At 52.5% G+C, this 17746-nt stretch overlaps 6 protein-coding genes across 6 annotated transcripts; 3 read left to right on the top strand and 3 right to left on the bottom strand.

Moving 5' to 3' along the window:
* Window positions 1–1745: 1745 nt before the first annotated feature.
* J4E85_005363 (uncharacterized protein) lies at window positions 1746–3284 on the top strand (the record flags this gene model as incomplete). The annotated part of the gene is made up of 1 exon (XM_051469610.1): window positions 1746–3284. The coding sequence occupies one exon, from the start codon at window positions 1746–1748 to the stop codon at window positions 3282–3284; it is 1539 nt and encodes a 512-aa protein (XP_051326441.1).
* Window positions 3285–4074: 790 nt separating this feature from the next.
* Window positions 4075–5429, bottom strand: J4E85_005362 (uncharacterized protein; the record flags this gene model as incomplete). Its single annotated transcript, XM_051469609.1, has 2 exons — window positions 4075–4673; window positions 4730–5429. The coding sequence occupies 2 exons, from the start codon at window positions 5427–5429 to the stop codon at window positions 4075–4077; spliced, it is 1299 nt and encodes a 432-aa protein (XP_051326440.1).
* Window positions 5430–8978: 3549 nt separating this feature from the next.
* On the top strand, window positions 8979–11122 carry J4E85_005361 (uncharacterized protein; the record flags this gene model as incomplete). Its single annotated transcript, XM_051469608.1, has 6 exons — window positions 8979–9032; window positions 9081–9552; window positions 9602–10244; window positions 10297–10382; window positions 10437–10975; window positions 11030–11122. 6 exons carry the CDS (start codon window positions 8979–8981, stop codon window positions 11120–11122), a joined length of 1887 nt encoding a protein of 628 aa, XP_051326439.1.
* A 730-nt stretch (window positions 11123–11852) lies between these two features.
* On the bottom strand, window positions 11853–12540 carry J4E85_005360 (uncharacterized protein; the record flags this gene model as incomplete). The annotated part of the gene is made up of 3 exons (XM_051469607.1): window positions 11853–12247; window positions 12305–12465; window positions 12521–12540. 3 exons carry the CDS (start codon window positions 12538–12540, stop codon window positions 11853–11855), a joined length of 576 nt encoding a protein of 191 aa, XP_051326438.1.
* A 579-nt stretch (window positions 12541–13119) lies between these two features.
* On the bottom strand, window positions 13120–15850 carry J4E85_005359 (uncharacterized protein; the record flags this gene model as incomplete). Its single annotated transcript, XM_051469606.1, has 3 exons — window positions 13120–14946; window positions 14997–15365; window positions 15413–15850. 3 exons carry the CDS (start codon window positions 15848–15850, stop codon window positions 13120–13122), a joined length of 2634 nt encoding a protein of 877 aa, XP_051326437.1.
* Window positions 15851–16345: 495 nt separating this feature from the next.
* On the top strand, window positions 16346–17498 carry J4E85_005358 (uncharacterized protein; the record flags this gene model as incomplete). The annotated part of the gene is made up of 3 exons (XM_051469605.1): window positions 16346–16584; window positions 16636–17325; window positions 17375–17498. The coding sequence occupies 3 exons, from the start codon at window positions 16346–16348 to the stop codon at window positions 17496–17498; spliced, it is 1053 nt and encodes a 350-aa protein (XP_051326436.1).
* Between the last annotated feature and the right edge of the window lie 248 nt (window positions 17499–17746).

Below are 17746 nucleotides of genomic sequence, written 5' to 3'. Positions count from 1 at the left end.
AGCAGTCCGGGAACGATCCACTCTATCCACATGGCAGCTCCACCAAAGCATCCATTTTGAAGGTGAGTACTGACGAACTTCTGCTCACCGGAGCATAGACTCGATCCGGTCCTCTACCTATACTGCCGCTCTATGCGCAACCAACCGCGCCTAATACCAACAGATTGCAAATGCAGGAACCACATCGTCCTCCATCCGAACCCCGGAATGAAATGCGCGCAAGTCCATAGCGATACCGAACCGAAGACGATCGTCCGGGTAAAGGTCTTCAGAGACCCCAGCCACATGCAAGTCAACTACCAGGGCATACACACGGAGCGGGACGTTCGTTATAGGTCCTGCTATGGGCCAAGGCGTAGAGAGTGTGTGGCTCGGGTAATAGAGAGGTCGTTTGGAATTACCCGTGCCGCTGAACGTGCTCGAAGCGAAGTCGGTTGTGCTCTTACATGGGACCTGTGTTTTATGTGCTCCGCAGGCATCAGTAAGCGTGCGCATGCATATGCACGTGTAAGCGACTTCAGGATGACATTGTGACGAATCGAGGGTAGAAGCGCGGTGCTCGTCCACAAAGAGACGGAACGACTAGCCTGAATGTCGTTCGAGATGCTGTTTCATGTGCGGTAGAACGTTCGTGAGGCTTCCTGAGGCATTCATTCAGCCTATGCGAGGTGTAAGGACTTCGCCGGTTACTCTTTTGATCGACAGCTGCTGCATTCTCAGAGTCCATCTCCAGCAGAGTAAGTACCTTGACTTGCATTGCATCTGATGAGTTGTCTTGACCCAGGGCAACCATGACGATCGCGCCAGTTCCAACAACTTCTGTATGTCTCTCTAACTTCCAGCTGGCCTTAGTGTCGATTTGGATATCGGTCCAGCTTGAAGCAGCTTCTGTGCGATGGTTATACATTAGTTTGTAACGATTAAGCAATGAGTGCTGACTGATTTTACATGGGATGGAAGCTGCTGGAAACCAACAATGAGGATCCAAACATTGAGGCCGCGCAGCTGTGCCGCAGTATGGTGGTGGAGTCGCTGCGATTGATACTCAATGACCTGCCAACACAGCATGTCGCACCGGCCACATCTGTACGCCAACCCTTCATGACAGCCTTCCAGGATTATAACATTGATGGGGACTCCGTTGTAATGTCTGCTCGAATACTAGACCGCATTACGAGCTTGCAGTCGTGCTTTCTTTGCGTTATTCAAGTCAGGCTCGTATCTTCATCCTCGCTAGTAGACCCGTCTCTGCGCAACTCACTCTTATCGAAATTCCTTTCCACCTAATAAGTTAAGGGTTTGACGCAATCCTGGAAGAAATGGACGTGTCGCACTGCAAACCTTACGGAGACATCGGCTCTTGTCATCAACAATCGACCCAACTTTCGACAGATTAGGATCGATAGGTCGTATTCAAAGATAGCGGAACACTTAGTAAGGTAGCCGGCGGGATGTCGTTCAGCTTCTCAAAGACGTGTGTCGTGAGTGTCAGAAAGATCTAAGTGTCAACTAGTTGAGTGCTGCATCTGGGCGGTCTTATCTCCGATGTCGCATACGTCATCAGTGGCCAACACTTTCGCGACGCGACACTCTGCTTTCATACGCCACAATTGCCATGTGGACCGCACCTACTACTTGATATATCTGGAACCCCAAATATCGCTTCTGGTCACAGTTTGCGCCCTTCATTAGACCTTGCACGCCCTCTCAAGTTCCTTGGTAGACTGCAATACAAGCCGCGCATCATGGCCTTCCGGATGGGCCGCTTTGTACCCGGGCCTGCCCGCTTTGTACCCAGGCCTTCACGCCTCACACCGCGGCGTCTTTTGTTCATCACATCTGCGGGCGTACTTTTCTGGTTTTTGTTCTTTAGCTTGACCCCAATCACCTCGCCGCTTCCGCCTTATACCGGACCCCATGAGGTTGGCATACTGGATGTTGAGACAGAGGTCCAAAAGAGAACCATCCATGATGCGATACTGAAGGCGACTGGAGAGAAGGCTTTTCAACTGGACACGTTGGCCATCACCTTATACTACCCATCCTCTCTGCCTCTGGCGCCGCCCAGCCAGCGACCATGGGCACGACCGTGGCTTCCTCAGCCTGTCTCGCTTATTGGCGAAGGCTATGCTCGTCTTGCCGGAGTGTCGAAATTATCTTCGGTCTTCACCTTCGGTCTCTGGCTCCTTGGTTCAAGCACAGTCATTCCAGGTGTCGTTGATGCACCAATCCTTTCCAGTGCTGAGCAAATTTTGGGCGAAGATGGTAGTGGTGCAGGCGAATTTGGAAAGATCATGAGCGCAGCAGAGCAAGAACATAAAGAGTTAAAACGAGGCGACGGTCTTGGAAGTTTGCCCTGCGTTGTCTTTACGCATGGCATGGCAGGAATGAGCCAGAGTTATGCACACTACCTGGGAAGCATTGCAAGCCACGGCTACGTAGTCGCTGCCATCGAACACCGTGACGGTAGCGGACCCGGTACCATCGTCCACCATCCTGATGGTACGGAGCGAAAAGTCTGGCACATGAAGCTCAAGGACCTAGAAGCCGATCCGCCGATGACCGACCTCGACCTCAAGGCCGCACAGCTCAACTTCCGTGAAGCTGAGATCAGCGAAACCATCAAACTCTTTGCGCAACTCAATGCAGGTGACGCACCGGTCGTGAACCTCAAGCCCGATTCACCGCGGAATGCTTTGCCTGGTTTCAAGAACCGCCTCAACCTGTCAGCAGTCACAGTCGGAGGTCACTCATACGGCGCGACGGGGGCTATGCAAGCACTGAAATCTGCTGGCTCAAAGGCAATGCCTATCAATGGTGGTATTGCCTTAGACCCCGGCAAGGGATCTGGACCCCTGAACAAGGACATCGACGTACCGATACTGGTCATGCAGAGCGGAGAATGGACAGAAAAGCAGACGGCTTTCTACGACGAAGGATGGCACTTTGAAGCCGTGAAGAATATCATCGATAACGTTAAGGAGGGGTGGTTCATGACTTTGTTGGGTACCGCTCACCCGTCTTGTACCGATGCGCCTCTTATCGTTCCTTGGATCATGAAGATGGTCACCGGTACGACGCTAAGTAGCAAGGTTGCTCTCAAGGAGTACATCGACGCTTCGGTCGCCTTCTTAGAATACCTGCGGACAGGCGAGAAGAAGGGGGTTTTGGAGAGTGGTGTCACGAACGCTCAAGGGCCTTTCTTACATGACAAACCACATGGTAAAGTCCAGGGCCCGGACGGCGCTGACTGGGAGGTTCACACCGTTCCGAAATCGGAGTAGGCTGCGCATCTTTTTGTAACACTATAATACTACAGCAAGTAAAAGTGCTTTATCCACCTCTTTGTGCGTGACCGAGCCTTAAGCTGACCCACTCCGTATCCATGGTAGGTTACCTATACCAATGACCGTCCATTCCCTAAGCTCTCCGTAGACGTTCTACCACTTAACCATCAATAGAAGCGAAGAAAAAACAAGTCATACCACTGGCAAGCAAAGTGATGCACTGTAGTCCTCGAGGCATCCCAACCACGCTTTTCAGCCATCAGGCGCATATTCACCAGCTTCGCCTGTGCGTACAATCGCTTTACCACGGGTGATGCCTCAGCCTCGACAAGGCGACACGTGCGTAAGATACCTTGATCAATCCGAACCCAAATTCCAATCGAATTGCGCGGTGGTAGCGAATTATCAGTACTGTGATACTCAACTACGACTTTTGATGAGTTGGTGAGGGAACTAGTAATGGGAACAAAGCACTCACTGAGGTGCTCATATATCATGAGTCGTATCTCGGTCGGGAGATCAAGTAGCCGGAATGGCTGGACCGTCTCGTTGGTCGAAGTACGAGACCGTGGCTTTTCATGAAAACGTTTCATGATCTCGGGATAGAGGCTAGATTTAGTGTTAGGTATTAGAAGGAGGGAGAGTCTGGTATTGAGGTTGAAGTAGTGGTTGACTGAGTAGATAGCAAAGCAGCCCACCTGTGTTTTCATTACGGATGTTCAAGCGCTAGGGTCATGTGTTCAAAGCGGAGTGGTGTGTTAATATTCATCTCATACATCCATTAGTCTCACTTGCCCCACAGCCCAAAGCCCTTACTGCCGCCTCTTGACCTAGGCTGCTGTTTCTTCTTCTTCTCAGGTTTCTCTAATCTCTTACAGCTCACATCCGCCTTTACCATCATGAAACTCTGATCGAAGACATGTCCATTAGCATTACCGCATCGTTCGAGTGCAGGCGCAAGTGCCAATTCTACTCGCCTGCCCTTTGCGCTGCCATTGACGCCATATCCACCACTGCCGTTCTCGTCATCATCTTCATACACGTCCTCCATTTCACTGTCGTAGAACCCGTAGCCCCAGTATTGATCCTTCTTACCGCCAGTGAATGTAACGAAGCGATAGTCGGCGAGCTGGCGCTTCATCTTCAAATCTAACGCAACAGATGCTGAAATGATGGTACCCAGTTGTTCCTTCCCTGAACGCAAAGACTGTGTGGACCAGGGCCGTAATTTGCGGCGCATGCGACTGCAGAAACGGGATATTCGTTTTAGGACGGGCGCGGCATCGAAAGTGGGACGCCATTTGCCATCTACCTGAGGGACTAGGAGGTTTACGGTCATGGCTCGCCATTGGTGGTATTCTTCGGCTTGGGCTTCGTTCTTAACAGCTGTACCTTGTTAGCATTGTAATCATTAGAGATTCACCGGGGGCGGGGTAGCGTACCCTTGCGCAATGTGTCGTTAATCTCGCGCAGCTTCCTGTCTCCCAGTTTGCCTGCCCATACATATCCACTGCCCTTCTGCCAGTTGTTGAATATTTTCTGCTGTAGCTTCATCCAAACGTATGCTTGGATGAGGAGCGGCCGTTCCTCTGGGTGCTTCAGATACGTCTGGTAGTTGTCTGTGAGGTTCCCAAACAGTTCCTTCGCTCTAGTGAGATATGGTCGCTTGCTCGTGGCTTTGATGGGTCCGCCGAAATACTCCTCACTCCATACTCGTATCTCATATCGCAACGCGAGTAGCTCTTCAATCAAAGTGTTCTCTTCAGATCTGTACACGATCGAACGTTTTGCAGGCATCCCATGTGGACCCATGCTCCTCCTCTGCAGCTGTTTCCTCAGCGCATCTCGCTCTTTTGTGACTTGGTAGTACCGCTGTATGAGATCATCTTGGCTGTTACCCCTCGACGCGTCTGGTCGCGATGGGCTTTTGGGCGGTACGAGGGGACTGATAGTCGCGCTCAGTCGTTGCGGGCTGCCCAATGCCGATGATTCGTCGGATGATGTCTCGGCCGATGTCGCTGTAACTTTCTCGAATTTGAGCGGTGGTATGTAGGGCGCCTTCCGTCTATGCCTGGGTATCAGGACCTCCTCGTCAGACCATTCGTCTCCGACTTCGGGGAATGGATAGCCTTCTTGCTCCATTACAGGTGATTCAAGGGTCGATGCAGATTGCGGTTCTTCAATAACTTCGGCGGAGGGGCAGGTCAGTTTGAGCGACTTGAGGGTAGAATGGCGGACGTCTATGAATGCGACTCGGTCAGCGCGCTATATCCCAATAGCCCCAAATGCCCACACGCACCAGGAGATAGAGTCGCCATCTCAACAAAGACTGAGCATGTTTGCCCTTCTGGTATGCGCTCAATGTTGATCCCGCGAGCGGTGAAGCCTCTTGGTAGTCTATGCTGCTATGCGTCCGCGCAGTCTCATCTCAGATCAGCTTCGGACAAGCTCGCAGCGGGGCCGGCGATGTTTGTGGCCTTGGGAGAGTAGACGGAATAATCTGGACGAGTTGACGGGCACGCCCTCAGCAAGGAAGATGGCATGGCGCAGGCAAGCTTTGCTGCTATCTAGCCCAGCCTCGCCGCGAAAGGCAGCCCTGGCGGTTCAGCATGAACCACTAAGAGCGGGCAGACGACGAAACGAGCTGCAATCACACCAGTGACGTGTGACGAAGTGCATGCAGACGGCGATGGGTCCACGATTGGGTGAAAATGAGGAGGCTGTCGGCATCTTCGCTTATCTAGCGTGCGCCTGTCACCTGAACCGCGACGGGACGACTTCGGGATCCACCTGAACCATGTTCTTGCCAGCAACAACATGTCTTTTCGTGTTCACGACCGTCTGACACGACATATTCACGAACTCAATTCTGCTGTCATGGTAACTTGGCAATATACGCAATTTCCGACGCGCCAAAAGCACAGCGCGCAAAGGCCGCTCGGGCGCTCTAGAGGACGATAACAAGCTCCATCCTGGAGTACCAGAATACCTCCGGCCTCCGCATTCTCCACACTGCACATCACCAATCATCTTCGGCTACCTTCCCTAGTACCTTCCCCAGCCCCTTCATTGCAGTAGAGCAGCAGTCACCCCATCCCTTAGCTTCAATGAGGTCCCTGTCTTTGCCCAGCAATTCCCCGGTGGTGGCTCGTTAACCTTAAATGCCACTGAATTACATCTATCACCCCCGGCTTGTAGGTAGTTCCAATTCGAGCAAAGCGCAAGGCATGTATTGAGGTCTAGGACGAAAGCCTTGATCAGTGTCCGCCCGTCGGTGTCAAATCCACAATGCTTGATGAATCCGTATTGTCCTGGATTGCCCGAAGGTGCCCTGGGTGTGAACGATGTACTGTTACTGGCTGGGCAGTCCGTGGTTACGAGGGAAGGGGGTACACTCGTGGGTTTAGAGGAGGAGAAGCTCGGTGGTCCGGAGGACGTTCGATCACTTGAGCCGCCTGTGCTGGGCAGAAGTATAGCGGTTGGCGCGCTGCTCACACTTTAGTATACATTTGCCAATGGGTTTCTCTAGGCATGGGGGAACTACCTCTGCACAGAAGATGGTGGCGCATTTTTCCTGTTCCCTTTGACTGCTAGAGAGCCACCTACAGCTCCACCCACAGACGCAGCGATTACGACAATGCTTACAACGACCAATATGGACCAGAAGAGCCACGGTGTTAAACCTCCGAACGATTTCGATTGGTTCTCTTTGAGCGTGGGGTTTCCCGCAACGACATGTTGATAAACCCAGGCTTCCTTCCCTTCATCTTCGTGCTCCACGGCGTGCAGGCCTGATCCGACCACAGGGAGACCACCTCCACCACAAGGTTCCGGTAGGTCCTCGCACTCGATGTGTCTCGACATGACGCTGTGAGTAGTCTGAATGGGCTCAAGATTGTCTGCCTGCTGTTGACCTTGATCTTGATCTTTGAACGAAAATCCCGTAGATGGAAAGAGCTAAATAAATGTCCAGCATCTGTTGAAGGTGTTCGGATTGCATGGGTTCAATTGGTAAAGGCATATCTTATTATATGGTTGCGTAAAAGCGCTGGGTGTGTAACAGATACGATGCCACATAGGGGCGGAAATTCTAATATAATGTGAGATACGAATAGAACTGAACAACATTGCCTGAGAGCAGTTATACGATCACACGACGCAGCTGTCTATTTACATCCAATAATCTTATATGGAAATGGGGCTGGGAAGGGTGAACCTGAGGTATGCCTCCAAGGCTGACTGCAAGTATCGGATGGGGCGGTTTTTCCAAATTTGACCTGGTCCGAGAAGACTGAGACGTTGCTATCCTCACAGTCGGTTTTCGTTCCAAATTACCCTCTCACTCTTATGAAGCATGTAAATCCAGTAAGGAGGTCCGGAGATGCCTCCATTCCAGCGCAAGTCAGCATCCCGCTGGTTCTTATTGAACTGTGGACGATAGCCGCCTCTGCGCTGCCTGTAATGAGCACATTTTTGTGGATCCCAGTCTCTAATTTTTCCCGTGCACCCAATGCATCTGAGTAAATAAAACTGTAGCCGGTAGATCTATGGTAAGTGTTGACGAAGCGCAAGGAGTACGTGAACTAGGAATTAGGAACTCCGAGGTCACAAATTAAGCTTGCGCTTTCGGAAGCGCGATGTAACTTGAATGGTGCAGGGCAATCGAAAAGCACGGCCAGTCACGACAACTGGCCGACGCCGTTCTGGTACCTAGGTATCAACTGAACGAATCGAATATTGCAAATAATTCCTTCCGGTCAGCGTGCTTATTTCTGACCGTCAGATTTTGTAGCTGAAAGCAGTTATCACTGGGACAGGACGTTAGCATGTGATACTATGACGACACAGGGTCCACATCCAAAGCTGGACACCTCGAAGCACCCTTAGGCCGTCCACGGGAGTGGCATATGAAACTTCCATGCATGTACCGAGGTGTCTGCTGTCAACCTTGGAAAGCATTGGTCGGATAGTTCTCGGAGGAAGATTGTTGATCGTCGCTAAGGCCCAAACGGGTAACGGCGGCCCGTCAGCTAGCGGGGCGAGAATCGCAACGAACACCAAGGCGCGACGGAACCAATTCCTCCCCGGGGGCCGATCCACCCTGTCGAAAACTTCAAGACTCTCATGCAGACTATCGCAAACCGTCCCCGAGCATGGTAGAATCGAAAGTCGGCATATCGTCTAATTCGCCGGGCTCAGCAAGCAAACCCAGCGGAGGACGACATCGCGTCATCTCCTCTTGTTTGACATGTCGGCGCAGGAAAGTCAAATGTGATCACGTACATCCAGTATGCGGTTCTTGCATGCGAGGAAGTCATGTGTGTACCTGGACAGATCAAATACCGGCATCCACTACTACTGGAAGGATTTCGAAACCCGCGGCTGGGGCCACTGGAAAGACCGGAAAAGGCAGTGACGTGCAAGCCCGGTTAGACAGACTCGAATATCTTTTAGAGAAAGCTGTTGCGGGACAGGGGGCGAAATCCACGGCATCCGTACGGTCCAGTGTTGAATTAGACAGGAAAGAAGTGGAGGCGCTGACCCCATCGTCGAATAGCCAGACTTCCCATGGAGGAGGAATCGCTTCTGATGGTGGCGACGGGACCCTCCTGTTGAATGATGGGCAGTCTCAGTTTGTCTCGTCTCTGCATTTTGCATTACTGGCCGATGAGGTGAGTGCCGCTTTTCGACATGACAGAACATATCTCCGAGTTGCACCGAGCGAAAGCTACGTTCATTCTTATTGTATTTCTCTGTTTCTAGGAATATTGAACAATACTGATTGAGCTTTAGATACAAGACATCAAGGCCTTGCTTGGTGATAAGACCGACGAAGAGAGGAAGGAAGTGCCGCAAAGCAGTCTGGTTGACCTACTTTCCCTCGGTCGCGCAGGAGCCGGATCAAATCTAGAAAACCTGCTACCGAGCACAAAAGAGCACCGTGACACGCTGCTGGACGTCTATTTCGCAAATGTAGATCCTATGGTGAGAATTACCCATAGGCCAACGGTGATGCGCAAATTTTCCACCTACAACAACGAAGCACATCCCATGGCCTATGCCATCTACTTCTCTGCGATCAACTCTCTGCCTCCAAAGGTAGTGCACAACAAGTTTGGCGAGACAAAGGAATCACTCCTCGATCGATTTCAGCTGGGTGTTGAGATCTCACTGGCTCGGGAAAACTATCTCACAACATCGAATCTGGAGATATTCCAGGGATTTGTATTATGGTTGACCTGTATTACCAGAGAAGAAGATATGGGTAAGTGTGCTAGATGTTTATAGTTCTGCAACGCTCACACATATAGCAGGAAAAGCGTGGGTTCTGATAGGCATCGCATTTCGCATCGCTTTGAATCAAGGCCTGCATCGAGATCCATCGTTATTCCCGACCGGCTCCATGGACGCTCTGACTATTGAGCTACGTCGGCGTATGTGGCATCAACTAGGGCATTTGGAGTTCCGGGCAGCAGAATGCAAAGGGCAGGAACCGAGCATCACCGAGGACTTCTACACGACGCTATTTCCACGAAACATCAACGATGAGGACCTTGTAGATGGCGCAAGTCCCGGTCCGGCCCCGTACGACGAACCGAAGTTTACTACTATGACGTTCCAACTTGTCCGGTTCAACGGCATGCGAGCTCTACGGCGTATAGTTCAAAGCACTTACCGCCTTGAACGCCGCATGCTAGACTCAGGACTCCATGGAACATCTCGTCCTGATCCAGCACAAGAACTCAGAGATCTTTATGAGCAGATCAAAGTGATGCTCGACGAAGTTCATGAAGAGAATCAGCGAAAATATTTGCATAACCTTAACCCAGAGGTGCCAATGGAGAGGCTGACGCTGGGACTGGCTTCACTGTTGGAGTGGCGTGCCTACTTACTGTTTTGGCTTCGGATGCCGCGTGCTTACCGCGATGTAGTCTTTTCGGACGAGATCCGCCGATCGTACGTTCCAGTCAGGGCCCTAATGAGAAACAACAATGACTGACAATGCTAGGATCTTCGAGAAGTCAGTAAACTGCGTCGAAACACTAAACGGAGCGGCAGCCGATGTCGATGCTGCTCGCTTCCAATGGCACATTGGTCCGTAACCCCGACAATACCCACCCAGTGAGACACAAGAGCTAACTTTCAAAGGAGGAATCGCGTCTTTCCAAGCCATCATGCATATCCTATCAGAACTCCGCAACCCCCTCTTCAACGCACCTGACCGCCAACGCGCTCTAAGAGCCCTCCAGATGTCTCGTATCCTCCGCGAGAACAACAGCGCCAAAGCATGGCAAGCAGTCAAAAACATGATCGACAAGGCCGTCTCAGAACACAATCTCTCGCCAAGAGGGCCGCCGCAGCCATCGACTACCTACGTCAGCCAACCCATCGTGCCTTCCATTCCCATGCCGCTGAACAACAACGCACCCAACAGCAACACGGGCGTATATCCGGCAATGCAAGGCATCCCAAGCTACGCCTACCAAAACCCGTCTGCAGCTTATAACCAACAAAACATGCCAGGGCCATCTCAACCAGAACCCATGCAGACTCAACCCGACTTGCTACAGTCCATGCAGTCCATGCAAGACAATGCGCCTTGCTGGGATGACATCAATCTCAACAACATCAACAACATCGTAGGCGACGTACAAGCTAGCACGGATGTAATCCCCGACTTTGATTTCGTAAGTAACCATGACATGATCAGGTAGACGGGGTCATTTGGCTAACAAACCCAGGGTTTCTGGGGCGACCCTTTTAACTACGAAAATGAACCTGCAGCCATGCCGTTGCAAGATGGCTACTTTCCTCAGTGGAGTGGGGGTATATGAAAGCAACGCACCAAGTCGTACGAATAACTTCATTCACAATTCCAACCCAAAGGACCGGTACCGCAGCGCGATCATTACGTCCACGAGGGGCTCTTACCTAGGTAAGAGCAGACGACGAACACTCACTTATCATCTTCGCCAACCACTCTACTCCCAATAACATCTGCCACCGACGCATCATATGGTTCCCTAAACTCCCATGGACGATGCCGTTGTTCTCAAGCGAACCAGTGACCCTTCCAGCGCTGTCTCGGTTTTTGACGCGAGTCGGACATGGGCTCAACAGACCTAATCCACCACTCTTGCTGTTCATGTGTTGTGTTTAGTATGGCGTTTGCTGGAGATCCGCGCTGGATGACGGCTAGAACGGACGGATATGTGCGTGTTGGCATAGAGCTCAAGGCTTATTAGGGTCAGGCGTTTCATAGATCGAACATAGATGAGCGGGTCTTTGTGACAAGGTTAGCTGTAGGAGTCGAACAACAAGAAAGCATCCGGTTACATGGACACGTAAAGACAAGCTGCATGCAGTGTGTTTGTACAAGCCGTGGAATTAAGTTGGCGAATGGCAAAAGCATCAGACGTCCATGTTATACAATTGGCAAGCGCATAGTCGCTCAACCAAGTTCTTGCGTAAAGTGCGAGCGAACCGAACAAGCTCTATCAAGAAAGACAGCTCCCATGCACACCATATGCATGGCAACCCCGTAGAAACGGCACACCAGCCCATCTACTCATCCTTGACACCGCCACGGCCCGCACGCTCAGCAGCCTCAATGCTCTTCTTATCCGTCTTGATCTCGCCGCCGCTCATGGCGCCCATCATGCCACCAGCCGCCTTCCACGGCCTAGCGAGGTCGCCGGTTGCCGGCTGGCCGAAGAGGTGGACCTTGACGAGGTTGCCTTCGAACGCGCCCTTGAGGGGGATGATAGACTGGATGAGGAGCGGGTTGGTGTACTTGAAGTAAAGGTGCATAACGCCCATCATGCCAACACCCATCAGCTGGGCCTTGAAGAGCTCACGCAGCTTCTGCAGATCGTAGGCTTTGACGGTGGTAGCGACGAATTTCGGTTCTTCACCTGAGCCCATCGGGGCCGGCTCGACGTATTTGACGACAGTCATGTCTGTGGTGTTTTGTTAGTCGCTGTGTCGGTCTACCCCGGGCTCTTCTTTCCACGCACCATTCTTCTTGTTGATCTGCGCCTGCACGTAGAGGTAGATACCCGCGATGATCAGGTTGGAGACGATGTAGAGCGCGCGCACGCCGTTGAGGACAGTCGGGTCGTCGAAAGGTATCTTCTTGGAGATTTGCATAAATCCCAGGATGATGACCAGGTTGGAACTGCAGTCGAGTTAGCAAACTGTCTTCAACACCGGGCGCAGTGGATCTGGCGTACATTTGCGGGCTGATGGCCATTGTGACGTTGGAAGCGGATTGTTGGCGTGAAGAATTGAAGGTCGCTCTCGCGATCGTTTGACAAGAAGCTGGGGGTAGAGATGTGGTTGCGCGAAACGTGGGTGAGAGGGTAAAGAACAAGCGGGCGACTTTTGTGGTGGGCGAGGGTCATCATTAGCGCGCGACCCAAGAGGCCAGGTTGTTGCCCGCCGCTGGCTAGCCCCAACAGGCATTCACCCTTCTAGTCTTATCTAATGGCTTCTCTAGACACATAGAGCGAGAACGACACAGAAGTTTTGGTACGCGTCACGAGTATAGAAGGTGCACAGGTCTATCATGGAAGATGGAGAAGGTCATTTGCTCCTTCTGATCGTTCTGATGCAGGGTATCTCGTCTATAGTCCCCAACATGCGTGTGCCATAACAAATCCAATCTCAAGCCATACTCTGTATGTTCCAATGACGCCGCGCTAATGATTCAAAACTCCCTCGCCGGCTTCGTAGACACCCAATCGCGAAATGGTGTCGCGGCGATATGCAATGCAAATAACCAAAGAACAAACAGAGAGGAAATCTCCCATGTACACAAACCCTGCCTTCCTCACATCACCAGACATTCGCGATCCGGCCTGTTTTTGTCCTTATTCTTCCCTTTCTCTAGGACTGTACCAGGGTCCCTACTCTTGCTCCTCCGTCTGTCTTTCTTCTCCTTCTTACTCTTGCTGCCCGACAAGCCTGCTTCTTTCTTCTCTTTGGCTGGAGAGTGGCCCTGTTGATCGTTCTCTACGCTCTTCACTTTTTCAATCACAATGTGAGGCTCGTCGCTGGGAGCAGCTTCAGTCGTAACCAGCTTGTCCTTGCTACCGCGTCCCGTTAGCCTCGATAACGTAAGAGACAAACGAGTCTCGCCGCTTGGACTACCTGGTCGACTTCTATTGTTCCCCGATAACCATATTCGAGAGCCGCGCCGGGATACGGACAAGAAGCTGCTCTTCTGATCATCTGGTGTTTGCGGTTCAGTTCGGCCACGTAGGCTGCCTTCGCCATCCTCGATCGCGGTGCTGCTGCGCCGATTGCTGGACATGCTGGTTCGACTAGCTGGCTCGTCTGTAGAATTGGATTCAGTATGCGGATCTTTGGTGTTGACGTTGTCGTTCTCTACACCGGTCTCGGCATCCGCGGCTGTTGTAGAGGGCAGGGAAGCTAGCGTTTCTCGTGAAGGGTCTACGGACGGAACTCCTGACTGCGCTTCTGCATATGTGGGAGGATCCCCCCGGGAAGCGAGCTCTTCATCAATAGGCTGCACTTGGTAAAAGAGCAGATACGGTGACTCTTCTCGCAAGGCTGTCTTAATGTCAACTTCAGTCACCCGTTGGGGCGAGAGATCGTCAAAGCGTATCCACTTCTCCAGCTCTTCCTCCGAATCCGATTGCGCGGTGCCAGGTCGTTCACGAGCGTTGGCACGGACAAGCGCAATATAGTGGCCAGAGTCGACTGACACGCCCCGGTGGCAGACGACAGACTGGAGGACAAGTTTGAAATTGCCAAACAGCGGACCTTCTTCTTTCATCCGATCATCAGATATGAAGTGAGGTAAACCGATATCAAGCGGAATGTCGATATATGTGTTCAGGCGTTTTGGAGCGCCGTGTGGCGTCATTGTATATCTCTTCAGGCATATGCCGAGAACCGGACGCTTCACTGAGAAATGCGCAGCGACTTGAGCATCGGTCTTTGGTACGTTGTCGGTATACCAGGGGATGAGACTGAAGAACTGCCAAGCCGGCATGAGAATCTCCTTCTTAAGTAGAGAAGCTGATCGTGGTCGGCCGCTGGAGCTGTTGTCCAACATGTCCTCGACATGCTTCTTCTCGTCAAACTTGCTTGTTTCCTGTGATTGACGTGTATATCGCTGACTGAAGATACTATCAGCGCGACGGCGGCCTTGTAGATTTGGTCGCGTTGGAGTCAGTGGTGTGCTTGGCTCGTAAGTCATCGGCGTAGAGACGAGAGGAGTCATCGAGCCCTCCATCTCCATCGTCTCTATGTGTATTGTCTCATTTTTCTCAGGATCCTTGTCTACGAATTCCTCGTCTTTGGACTTGATGGATGCTATCGTATTCTGCCGCTGCAGGTACCGCTTGACCTCGATTCTGTTGTTGAAATAGGTTTCTAAACAGTCTTCCAGTGTGACGACGTGATCGCCCTCCTGCTCTGGAATGGCGACTTCGAGCAGCCGTTCGTTGACGAACTTGTGGTCATCTTCCTTGTCTTCACGTCCGGTGTGGTAGATGTCCATCTTGAGGGTGAGTAGCGGCAGCTCGAGCGCGCCAGTGATGAAAGTGAAAGCTTCCGAAGCGTCTTGTTGACGAACCTGTGCAGCATCTTCCCATCCGCACTTGGCAAGCGAATCCTGGAGGTGCTTTGTCTGCGATATGCGTCAGCCATGGAGGAGTTAGATGTCGAAGTATATCGTACCAAATCAACCTTGATGAGCTGGCCACTCCTCAAGAGGTTGACCCATAGGCGCAACACAGCCGCCAGTTTCTTCCTTGGCTCATCCTCAAAGTTGTCGTACAACATGGCCTCAAAGCTGTCGAGACGCGCGAACATGGCAAACAGCAGCGCGTCGAGATAGCACGTCACCATGTTGCGGTTTATGGCGCCCAGCATGGTCACATCAGGACTGAAGTCCTTCAGCTCGCCTTCGAGTGATTCGTTGGCGAGCACTAGAAGATCGTAGGCTTTGTCGATGTCGTTGGGATGCCAGGCAAGGGCGTGTTCGGCCTGTTCCTCTCCCATGCTGGTTATGCCGGCGCCTTGTAGGCGTGAAAGCAGCATCTTGACCTGCAGCCCGTCAGCCAGATCGCATGCAGCCTTGTTCCCTCGCGTACCTTCTTCTCGGACTCGTTGTTCGCTGGCGGTCTGGGACCTTCGCTCGTGAATATTCTGTAGAGGTCGGGCGAAGCATTGGTAGATTTGGACTGCAGAGACACATAGTCAGAAGAATGCGATGTTGAAGTTTGATCGGCGTTGGGTGTAAGAGAAGAAGCACGGCATGGCAGCTTTTGGTGTAGAAATAGAAGACTATCCTCTACCGATGTTCGCAGTACAAATGGGAGCTTGTGGTACATGGTCTCGATGCCGGCAGACAAGCGCCGCTGGCAGCTGGGCGAGTCTTCGGGCAGCGCAACGGCGGCAGAGCATAGCAAAGGACTGAGAGAGTTGACAGAAGCGAAAGAGCTCAGGCGTACTTTGGTATGGGCGTGCTTGGACGCGCGCTTCTCATGATGCTTGTCGCGCCGGCTGAGAAAGCGTGACATGCCGTTCATGGTGGTGGACGGTGAAGGCGAGACCCATTCAGTGAAGGGAACGCGGCGGTGGGTAGCGGGGCAGGCAGCGAGATTGGGTTCGGTGGTGGAGGAAGGTGCAGACGAGCCCTGAGCCCGGTGGTCGGTGGGGAAGCGAGAGAGTGTTTGGGGGCTGGTTGGCGGCGGATGGGAGTTTGTTGGTGAAAGCGCAATGGTGACGCGCGGTCAAAGGAGCGGCCGACAGACAGCGACCTCAACGCAAGACACAAAAAGAAAGATACGAGCACTGCATGTCCCCGATGCCGATCAGCCGCATTGTCGCGAGCTGACGTCCGACCTGGAGCAGTGGCAGGTGCGGACGAGTGGGGTAGCCCTATTGGCTAGCCGCGGACCCTAAAACCGCCCATCCCTGCCGCCCTCGCGTCTCGCGTATAGCGTATTCCGAGGAAAAGTCCGTTCGAGACGCTGTCGCATGCTGTGAGGCCCGTACCCACGACGACGCCGCATCACACTCCCATGGCACTGCGCGAGCTGCCACTTCGCACGGCCACGGCCCTCTGCAACAGCACCAGACCCGCTGTCCGCGCGGCTGTCCCCCTGTGCCGCCGCAATGCCTCGTCCGACGCAGTCCGAGAAATTGAAGACGCCTCATCATTAGAGGTCCCGCCGCCATCGCAGGAACTGGCAAAGAACTACGACCCCGTAGCGCGGAGCAGGCTGCGGCGGAGAGGAAACAAGCAGCTGCCGCCAAGCAGGTACGGCCGCTGAAGCATGCACCAGCAGACACACAGGCTCATACATACTAGATACCAATACCGGTCCCCCAAATACTACCGCGGCCCTCTCCACCCCCACCAGCCACCTCCCGAGTCGGATCCCTCTTCGCGACTCTTCCAGCCTGGACCCTTCAGCCTGTCCCGTCTCGAGCAAACCTACCAGAGCAAGATCGCGTCCGATCTTCTCACCCTCACATATCAGCACTACCCTCCCGGTTACCGTGCTCCCAAGACGGAGCAAAGACTACGAGAATGGACTGGCGACTCTCCCTACTTCAAGAACCGCCCCCTCAGGCCTCCACGAGGTAAGGGTGAGGTACTCCGACTGCTTCAAGAGCCCCGCACTTTCCGCAACATTCCCAAGATCACAGGCGTCACAGTCCACTCCATGGTGCCAGAAGCGCAGGAAAACAGCGGGAATCTGCACGTCGCAGGTATGATTCTGCAGGCCATCAGCAATGTACGAGCCGTGTCGCACAAGGCGAGACACAACGTCGTTGGGTGGGGCTTGCGTGCGGGCAGATATGTCTCGGTGACGGCCAAGATGGAGCGGGAAGATGCCGAGCACTTTCTGACAAAACTCATCGATGTGGTCCTGCCAAGGATCAAGGAGTGGAAAGGCGTACCAGGTTCGTCTGGAGACGGACACGGTAACATGAGCTTTGGTCTCACCCCAGACCAACTTGCCCTCTTCCCGGAAATTGAGGTCAACTATGATGCGTTAGTCTGCTGTCCTCTATTAATCTGTGCTCCGACTAACACGGTTCAGATACCCACCAAAGATGATTCCCGGTTGCCACATCACCATCCAAACCGATGCCACCAACAACAAGGACGCACGTCTACTCCTCCAATCCATTGGAATCCCATTCTACGGCAAGCTAAACGACTAAATATCTGTGTCCAATCATTGTGTATAAACTGTGTAGAACATGTAAGAATTATATACGTCTTACGATACATTGCATTCATGGCATGTATCCATCCTGCATTTTGTTTCTGTCCAGTCAAAGAAAGACTATAGTACACCGCGCAACGAAGAATGAGAACAAGATGGACAGTTGTAGATTTGAGCAAGATGAAGCACAAAATAAGACTCTGTCTAACCACAGTGTATGCGCGCCGCGAATGTCTTACTATT

This window comes from Alternaria conjuncta (genome assembly GCF_024043145.1).
Source record: "Alternaria conjuncta strain BMP 0040 chromosome Unknown scaffold_7, whole genome shotgun sequence".
NCBI lineage: Eukaryota > Fungi > Ascomycota > Dothideomycetes > Pleosporales > Pleosporaceae > Alternaria > Alternaria conjuncta.
This window is presented reverse-complemented; position numbering and strand designations above follow the sequence as displayed.